Source organism: Triticum aestivum, chromosome 4D, assembly GCF_018294505.1.
Source record: "Triticum aestivum cultivar Chinese Spring chromosome 4D, IWGSC CS RefSeq v2.1, whole genome shotgun sequence".
Classification (NCBI taxonomy): domain Eukaryota; kingdom Viridiplantae; phylum Streptophyta; class Magnoliopsida; order Poales; family Poaceae; genus Triticum; species Triticum aestivum.
Genome location: NC_057805.1, coordinates 350,605,081 through 350,614,997, shown reverse-complemented (window position 1 = coordinate 350,614,997; position 9,917 = coordinate 350,605,081). Strand labels below are relative to the sequence as shown.

Below are 9,917 nucleotides of genomic sequence, written 5' to 3'. Positions count from 1 at the left end.
CCTCCTCGCTTGAGGCGAGATGATGCTCTAACTTGCATAAAGTGAGATAGATGCGTCACCATTGTTCCTATGAAGATTCTACAATCTGTAATGAGCCTTGTGATGGAATTTGGGTCTGCTGAGGGGGCGCAACTATGTGTCGCCCGCAACGACTCCTAGCATAGGATCGCACGCAGGAAGCCGGTGCTGGGCTGACACAGTTACCACGTGGAGTCACGCGTGTTTTTTTCTTCTCCTTTTTTCAGATTTTTTATTTTTACCTTTATTTTTAAACCATTGTTCATATTTAGGAATATCTAAATACTACAAAAAATACTTTACATAAATTTTGAAAAATAGTAGTCATGCATTTGGAAAAGGTTATATGTGTACAGAAAATATTTTAGATGTATACAAAAAATGTATGATGTGAACGAAAAAAGTAGAAAATGTTAATCATGTGTATGAAATATGTTTATGACATTTTAAACAAATGTATGTGACATTTTTAGAATGTAAAACGTTCGCATAATACAAAAAACAATGTTTGTTACAATCGAAAAAAATGCATGTTACATTTAAAAAAGGTTACATGATTTTGCAAAATGTGTTTGTGATATTTTCGAAAAATGGTTGCGTAATGTAAAAAAATGTTTCATACCATTATAAAAATGTACATGACATTTCAAACATATATTCCCGCATTTCAAAAAAAAATCATGACATTTAAAAAAATGTTTTTTGTAAGAACCAGGATTTGAACCCTCCAGGAGGTCAATGTAAGAAAACGTTTGCATAGGTTAAAGAAATGTGACATTTTAAAGAAATACTTACGTCCGAAAATGTCTGTAAATTTTATAAAAAAATTATACAATGTAAAAAAATGTTCATGTAGGTTGAAAAAAGTGGTTATTGCCATTAAAAAGATGTACAGCGTGTATTTAAAAAATGTTACCATGTATTCAAAAAGTGTTCAAAACATGTTGTTTTTTAAATATACATGATGTATTTGAAAATTTTCCAATGTGTATAAAATGTTTCAGGTGTGCACTAAAAATGTGCATTGTGTACTAAAAAAAGTAGACATGTGTTAAAAACCCCGATAAAACCGGCAAAGAAACAAAAGAAAAAGTGAAGGAAACCGAAGAATGCAAAGAAAGCTGAGAAATAAACAAAATAAAACTAAAGTATAGCGAAGAAAATAAAGAAAAAGCGAAGAAAACCAAAGCAGTGTAAGCGAACCTACAACGACACACGAGCGGCACGAGCGATCTGCGGTAATGGGCCGGTCTTGATAGTCGTCGGCCATAGGCGATTCCTAATCGGAATCAATACGGGCGAGAAATAGCTCCCGTGTGGTGAGGGTCCTTTTTGTCAGAAAACAGCCTGCAGATTTTTATTATGTCAGATGGGTCATTATTCCATTTCTTCTCTATCGGCACCGCACGGCCCTCGCTGAAATCAGGCTATTTTAAGTTGTCTGGTTATTTCCCTTTAAAATAAAAGGTCGTCTGGTTATTTAATATCTAGAGATGATTATTGTCATCGTTTATACCTCTTGGTGACCTTTGATACGCCCAGGTGTCCCTGGCCCTAATTTGGATGATTTGACCCATCGGTTTGAAAAAGAAACGACTGTTCTGAAGAAACAGAACCGCATGTCCATCTTTTGCTGCAGTGTTGAGACTTGAGAGCATAGCCAGATCACTGTGAGCAAAACTGACTCTATCTATTCAGGATAAGGATGCCCCACAAGGCATTTGGCAAAGAGGGGGAAAAAGGAAAAACTTTTCCTGAAAGGCTGGAAGCGTTTGTAAGTTTACAGAGATTTGGTTTTGGTAGCACTTGCATCCACTGTGCGCCCACGTGGATGCCCAGTGCCCGATCCGTTGTGTGTGTGTGAGAGAGAGAAGGGGGGAGAGGGAGATGGGGGGAGAGAGAAGTGGTGCGAGAAATATATATACAATGTATTTATAGGTGTAATCGAGAAAACAAACTAAAAGGCCCGTGGCAACGCACGGGCATTTTACTAGTAATCAATTAGTGACGACGATTCAGTGCTTTCCGCGGAAGCAAGACGATTCTGTGAAAACACGGCAAAAACCAGCGTAAGCCACGGTGCTACTGCTTCACCGTGTATTTCCTTCTGCCACAAAAAGCGTGGTTTTCCCACATGTTCTCGAAGTGTACTTCCCTCCCAGCATATCGGATCACCACCCTACAAATCTCCATGTGGAATGGAATTATTTATGGATGCAGAGGAGAGAAGCCGTTGGAGGGCACCGTTTGCGTCCACGCAGTTCGATCCAGCCATTATGCTGACAAGACCATCGAACCGATTCGCGAGACATGATTCGCCAATGAGACCTCACATGGAACCCCTTCGAAAGTGACGGCAGGAGGAGGAATCATCTCAATCGCTCCGTTCATCACCAGTGGCCACATTTGCATGGGTTGCTCGGCGATTCCGAATCGGCAGTTGGACTGCAGATTTAGATTTCTTGGGGGTTTCGGCACTCGAGAAGTAGCGGAGGCGAACGCCCATGGCTGATGGTGCGCACAGCGACTTGTACTCATGCGACTCTTCTTACTTGGCACACCAGCGCTCCCACTTCGGTGCAATTCTTCATTTGGCTCGCCTCCCTCAACAGATGCTGGTCTGCTGACCGCCTGGCCCGGCGCGGCCTGCCGCACGAACCGGCGTGCGTCTTTTGCTGCCAGGAACCCGAAACGCTCCACCACATCCTGGTGGGATGTGTGTTCGCGCGCATCACTTGGCACGAAATCCTCTCGTGGTGCTCCCCGACAACAACTCCCCCGGACGGCAGCACCGGCTACTTTGCTTGGCTCTCTGAAGCCACTCTCCCCCTCCCGGCTGCGCGGAGGCGAGGCCTCGCGCACCATCGCCTCCCTCACTGCATGGTCCCTTTGGCGACACCGGAACGCGATCATCTTCGACAAGATTAGCCCCTCCTCCTCCTCCCTGATCGCTGCGATCAAAGATGAAGCTCGCTCCTGGGCTACCGCGGGAGCTCGAGGACTCGCCACGAGTAGTTTTGTAACCTGATCTTGTAATCTTTGAGGCTGAGCAACCCCCTGCCCTATGCTCTCCCTGGGATCATGGGCTCGCCATTCCTGCGCACGAGGCTATGATTCCCAATCTTGTACTTTGTTCTCTTCTTCTATCAATGCAATGATACGCTAGTTTAGCGCATTCGAGATGTTTACTTACCCTGAATCTTCTATTCTACACTTGCAGCTCCGAAAGAAAACATTATTACAGAAAGAAACTGCAGGAAGAAACACGTTCGGTTGCCACCTACCAAAAGTAGACAAGTACTCTAGCAGAAGCGAGCCAGCCAGTGCGTGACTGAGTCAGACCCGGGTCGTCTCTCGCGCACTTCACCCACCGCCACCTGGACTGCTGCTGGAGCCTTGGATTCATTCGTTCATTATTAAAAAAAAATGAGGAAAATTTATTCATTTTTAATCACCGAGCGTACTCCTCAGCAGATTAGCGACAATTACTGCTGGGCTAGACGACGCACCACCCGCAGCCGTAGACCAATGAGAACGCGCTCTTCCGGCCCAACGAAGGCGCAAACGCTCTTTCCTTTCCTCCGCGGCCAGCATCCAGGTCCAGGTCCAGGGGAGGCCCTCGGTTTCTGTGCCCGCACGTTTCACCGGCCAATTCGAACAGTTCCCATTTTCCCCGTGCACTCGCCCCTCCCCTTCCCTTCCCCTTTCTCTTCTCGCTCCGGCGTCGGCGACGGCGGCAGATCTGCGCCGGGCCTAGGATGGTGAACGTCAACTGGGAGCTGCAGGGCTGCTGCCAGCACAACCAGGTCGTCTTCATCGCCGCCGTCGGCGTCTCCACCGTCGTCATCCTCGCCGTGAGCCCCGCCCCCGCCCGCCGTCTTTTTTCCTTTTCTTTCTTATTTGAGGGAGGGGCCGCCCGCCGCCGTCGTGTTTGCACGGGGTTGCTCAAGTGGCGGGGAGTTCCTGATTTGATTTGGGGGTTTTGCCTTCCTTGTGTGCAGCTGTGGAGGACGTTCCTGCTCACGCCTTTCAAGCTCATCACCGTCTTCCTCCACGAGACCAGCCACGCCCTCGCCTGCAAGCTCACCTGCGGAGATGTAAGCCCACCATTTTCCCAGTTACCGATCTGTTTTTTTCTTCCTTCTTTTTCTAATGCGGGCACAGACGACGCTTTAAGCTCTACTAGTACGAAGCTGTGCGTTGCAAACTCAGCAGCCATGGGCTAGGCTAAAAACGATTAGGCCTGAAACGTGCGGGGACATATTTTACCCACCATTTTGGGTTGGTACTGCTAGCTAGGCGATTCAGCACTTTGAAGCGAAAGTAGGCAAGTAGTGGGTAGCCAATCCACACTAGTTCGGATTGGTGGATTCCGGGGCACAATGTGATAGCGCCTTTTTAACTGTTTGCTTTTTTTCTTTCTTTCTTGATCACATGGAGTGGTTCACATCATGAAAGTACGAATATTCTCATTCTTCGGATAACAGGGGTATCCAAGGCACCTACCCCTTTTTTCCTGCTCCTTTTATGTTTTAACTACAATTTGCAAGTGAGGGATTCTGGTCAAAAGATGCTAATTTTCTAGTGAATGTGTGCTGTCTTGGGTATTTTCTTATGCCACAGTGCTAAAATGGACTGGTCATGGAGATTAGTGATTCGATGATAGCAGGCGCGTGAATGGATCTTCGCTCACATTGTTGGCGCAGCATGTGAAGTACCACATGCAGCTGCAGCTAAAGGGTCAACTGCATGATTAGGGTGCATGCGATGCAAATTTCTGTTTGGTGTATTTTGATGTAGGCATTTGCAGAATTGGAAATTCTGGTTAGTAGTCATTGGAGCTGTGTCGCCATTAGCGGCAACAAAAGGAGGAGTTGTACCGCCATTACCCGCAAGAAAGAGAGGAATTGTATCACCGTTGATCTATTCTGTCGTTTATTGCATAATTTGTATGGTGCCCAATATTTGATTCTGTCTGTTCTTTATTCTTTTTTTTCTCCATGTCCAAAACTTCGCTGAACTAACTGATATTTATTGCTGGAGACCATTGATTCTGTATGTGGACAACCCTAGAAGTAAGAATAAGATAAGAACGGTGATTACTGATTTTGGAACATTTAGAAGGCGCATTCTGCGTTCCTTATCTAGCTCTGTCCTTTAATTTTCAAATTTAGGTCTTCCTTTCAGAAATTTAGTGATGATGGATTCCATACAGAATAATGTGATAGCACCTTTTTGGTTGCATGGTACTACATGGTTATATACCATGACCAAGGTTGTTAGAATCGCGATTCTGTTATACGGTTCTACGACTTTACGATCCAAATTTACCCATCTGATTCTACGATTTTAGTTCATAAAATCTACGTTTCTACGATCCTGGTAGTGAAGATTCTACGATTTACGATTCTACCATCAGAGCTCCGATCCGATTCAAAATCGCGATTCTGACAACCTTGACCATGACATTGTGATTTTTTGCATTCTTCTAGCAATCTTCCAAAATGAGTGATTTCATCAAAGATCTACGGCCGCTAGCCTCCACTAGCACCATTTTCAAGTGAGGAGTTCTGGTGAAAGATTGTATTTTTTTTTCTGGAGAATGTATACCCTCTTGGCATTTTCTTGTGCTACAACGCTAAAATGGACTAGTCGTGTAGATTAATGGCTCCTATATAGCAGGCATTAAGTGTGTTGTCGCAGGCAGGGGGCATTTCTATGTGTAATCTGTGGGGTCAGCTTGTTTGATTGCAAGCTTAGTTCTATTCATATTTGTGCAAAAATTAGGATATTTTGGAGAGATTAGGGCACTTGAACCCACAGCCTTTTGGTGCTGGCACCGCCACTGGTCGCAGCTCGCAGGACATGCATCTGTTTCCACAGGCGCAACTAGAGAGACAACTGCAGGATTAGGTGTAAAATATGGGTGCATGAAAACATCTGTTTGGTGTATTTTGATATCGGCATGGGTAGAATTGGAAGTTCTATTAGTGGTCATCGGAGTGCCATTGGGTTAGAACAATCCACGGCTTATTTTATGGTTATTATTATTGCTTAATTTGTGACATGGTAATATTTGTTTATCTTTGTTATTTCCTCTTTTCCTCGATACTACATACTTTGTTGAACTAACAGTTATTTATTGCCGGAGAGTGTTGGTTTTATTTTTGGACAGCCCCATAGTTAAGACAAGAATGATGATTACTAAATTTTCATAGAACATTTAAAAGGCATCTTCTGAGTTCCTTGTCTATGTCCTTTAATTCTGAAATGTAGGTGCAAAAATATCTAGTCTCTTTCTATGTTTGGATTGGATTTTTTTTCTTACGTAGCCATGCGGTTTTATGTTTTCGTTCGTGAATGGAATTCACAGGCTGATAATAATATTTCAATCTGATTGGCTTTTGCAGGTTGAGGGCATGCAGGTCCATGCTAATGAAGGTGGTGTTACACAAACTCGTGGTGGCATTTACTGGATAATCTTGCCTGCTGGATGTAAAGCACCTACTCATTCCCTCCCTCTGCCTTATACAAGTCTCGGCAATAACACAAACAAAAAAGCGAAAGTAGCGGGTTCTTTAGTTCAGTTTGCGGTTGCCGAACTGTGTTGTGCTGAGCTAATTTTATACTCTAACGTGGGAGGATAGCCACGTAAGCAGGAAAACATTGGTTAACCAAACGGTAAAATAGATAGAAGCTCATTGGAAAAACAGGACTATCATTATCCAACGCAATGCCAAACACAGCCTTTGTCACTGAAATGCCTATGGTTGTTTCTTTCCCTGATTGAGAGACTGATTTTGTGGAACTTCTTGCACCAATAAATAACTAATCGATCTCTCCGTAAGACTCATGTGCTGTCTTATCAAATTCCCTAGGTTCTTATGACTTATGACTATTTTTTACAATTTATCTTTCTTTTCATGCCTTAAAATAAGAAACTCAAATTCATACTTTGAATTCTCTGTAATGATTTGTTGGTCATTTCCCACTTGTTCTTATTTTAATACTTTGGTTTTTATTTTGGTGCTACTGTTTTGTTCCAATTGCAGATCTGGGTTCATCATTTTGGGGAATGGTGTTCATACTTTCATCCACACATCTCCTGGCTACAAGAATTGCGGCTGGTTGCTTCATACTTGCATTAGTTATTGTTCTCTTTGTTGCCAAAAATGTAAGTCTGCTAAATTATTGCTACAACTGTTGATTTCCTTCATTTGTTTCTTCCCGCTTTCTTTAGTCAGTAAAAATGATGGTTTACTAAAGTATTACCATCTATTACTTTATTTATGCAGTGGTTTCTGCGCTGGCTCTGCATTGGTATGCATAAATATGACTCCATCTTCATTTACAATTTCCCTCTGCAGCCTGCTATTTACAATATAACTTTCCAGGTTTCATCATATTCATTGCTGTTGTTTGGGTTATACAAGAATTTACAACTTTCCATGTTCTGAAGTATGTTATTCTATTCATAGGTGAGTGCTTAGACCCCCTGTGCTTATCATTTTTTCGGTTATTTTGCACCCTGGGTTTCTGGGATAAAAATGATTTTATTTGTAAATGTGTTTTTAAGTTTGTTTGTATTGTATGCACAGGTGTTATGAACAGCTTATTTTCAGTTTACGGTAAGGAACAGCAACCGTTTACTTCTAATTTCATGTTAGAGCAATCAGCGAGTTGCAAACTGTATATATTAGTTAAATGTCATTGAATTGTGTAGATATCTATGATGACACCATATCCCGAAGAGTGAATTCAAGTGATGCTGAGAAATTTGCTGAAATCTGCCCTTGCCCTTGCAATGGCGTTGGATGGGGTGTTATATGGTATGCTATGCGATTCAGCCTTTTCCATGTTTTCGTTTTCGAGAGCATGTTTTCCTTGTTTCCATGATATTGTATGAAGGTGATCCTGACACTAAGAACTTTTGTATTCATTGACAATTGATACTCTTTGTTTCAGGGGCTTCATCTCATTTATTTTTCTCTGTGCGTCGATATATCTTGGACTGGTTATATTGTCTTGAGGTGAGTTACAGTTCTCTGCTCCAATATTGTATGTTCTTCTTGTTGAGATGCTCACTGCTACTGCTAGGCATGTTATCTACTGCTCACTGCTAGGCATGTTATCTACATGTGGGATGTAGACGAAACGTAGGCATAGGATAACAAACGGTGGCTGGGTGTGTAATGTAACGCCCTTGGCAGAGGGCTCTTGTACCCTTCTTCTCCCTATTAATGAATGATACGCATGCTGTGCGTATTCGAGAAAAAAAATCTACTGTGTGAAGTATGGAATTGCAAAGAGTATTTTGCAATTCCAATATGGAACGGAGGGAGTATTTTGCAATTCCATACTTCACACAGTAGATAACATGCCTAGCAGTAGCAAGGAGGGAGTAGTTGTTTAGATTGAGGATTAAAGTGGAGATATTGGTACAGAAAGAAGGGACAACATTCATGTTCTCACAAAGTACTTCACTTAATGCACGGACCGGTTTTTGCTCATTCTTCTTTTACACGAGTTATGATAATCACACTGACTCTGATGTATCTCTTGATTATTTCTTGGTTCAGGGCTTGCACCTCCCATATATTAGCATTTTGACCTGACAGCGCAGGGGGTGCTTGTTGTTTGTTTCCATTGGTCCGGACATTGGCTGCAGCTTGTATTGATCCATGGGGGACAGGTTGTACAAAATTTATACATAGGGCAACCAGTTTATGCCATAATTAAGGTTGATTGAAATTGGATAGGGGCGGTTATTCATGCGATTCTTCCTTGCGTTTATAGCTCATGTAGATGGCATTTGATATGCACAGCTGATATAGTATTATGTTGTTGTTGAGATGGTATTCATGGACCAACTGAAATTCATTCAGCAATGCATGCAAGCTCATAGACTATTTACTGCAGCAGCAGTAGCAGTAGCATTCTTCTGTCCCAGTTTCTTTTTGTGCGTGTGAAAATAGTTGATGAGAATAGATGATGGCCCCAGGACCTGGGCATGTGCCTGGCTCTCTGATCTACGTGTATTTGATGGACGGAACTGGCTAGTGTCCATCGCTGTTATGGGTTCATTGCCCGGTCTCGGTGTGGTGGTCTGCTTTGCCCTTGGCAGTTGGGAAACTGTTGGGAAAAAGACCTCGCCGCACAGCAACAGCAATGCGAGTTGGCTTTTGTTGCATTGCCTGGCGGGAAAGGTGCTTTGCGCCGCGCCCATCTTTGGGTGCATATATATGCTGGTGAATGGTCGCTGTCCAGGATCCGGGCGAAATGATGACTGTGCGTATGGTAGAAAGCGGAGCACTCGCCGGCCGCCGTATCGCCGGCGACGATGAGGTCCCACGAGCTTGATTTTCTTCTGCTCAAAATGATGATGTGCATACATATTGGGATATTTGCACGGCTGAGCACTGGGCTGTGCCATCTCCTCCCTCCACCCAAGTTTTACTTTAGCCTAGTGTGTGTGTGTGGACTGTGGAGTACTCGAGTCCCCTACAACTGCAGGTTGGTGGGGCAGTTGGTGGGCAGCCGAGCCGGGGCCCGTGGAGACGACGAGCGACCTGTTAACGAGGGAGCTGCAGCAAAGCGTCCATGGATTGCAAATTTTGTCTTTGCCCCATATGCGATCATGTGCTACGGCCACGCGGCCAGTACGCCTCCCCGAGTCGTCAATAGTCAGCGAAGCGTACCTGCCTGAGCCTGACTCCTTGTCCATCTGATCTGGGTTGCTGTTCTCTCCCCTCCTCGTCGTCACCCACCCCATCGCCCCGCTCCGTCCGGAAGTGCATGCGCCTGGACCCGCAGCGTGTACGTAGCGGGCCGTTCCGTTCCGTCACCTGCTCCATCTCCTCTTCAATGCCGCGGGCTGCGGTGGTGATTGACCGGTGAGA

The 9,917-nt window shown here is 44.1% G+C and overlaps 1 protein-coding gene across 1 annotated transcript; it reads left to right on the top strand.

The window, feature by feature from the left end:
- The first annotated feature begins 3,585 nt into the window (after positions 1-3,585).
- On the top strand, positions 3,586-8,948 carry LOC123097860 (uncharacterized). The gene is made up of 10 exons (XM_044519706.1): positions 3,586-3,872; positions 4,020-4,115; positions 6,429-6,513; positions 7,071-7,192; positions 7,314-7,338; positions 7,413-7,496; positions 7,617-7,646; positions 7,742-7,847; positions 7,984-8,048; positions 8,598-8,948. Exons 1-9 carry the CDS (start codon positions 3,777-3,779, stop codon positions 8,045-8,047), a joined length of 708 nt encoding a protein of 235 aa, XP_044375641.1. The 5' UTR covers positions 3,586-3,776; the 3' UTR covers position 8,048; positions 8,598-8,948.
- Positions 8,949-9,917: the final 969 nt, after the last annotated feature.

Coding starts and splice junctions, on each gene's coding strand:
- LOC123097860 (XM_044519706.1), top strand. CDS start 3,777: ATGGTGAACGTCAACTGGGAGCTGCAGGGCTGCTGCCAGCACAACCAG. Junction 7,193..7,313: donor TTCTCTTTGTTGCCAAAAAT/GTAAGTCTGCTA, acceptor TTATTTATGCAG/TGGTTTCTGCGCTGGCTCTG. Junction 7,647..7,741: donor CAGCTTATTTTCAGTTTACG/GTAAGGAACAGC, acceptor TGAATTGTGTAG/ATATCTATGATGACACCATA.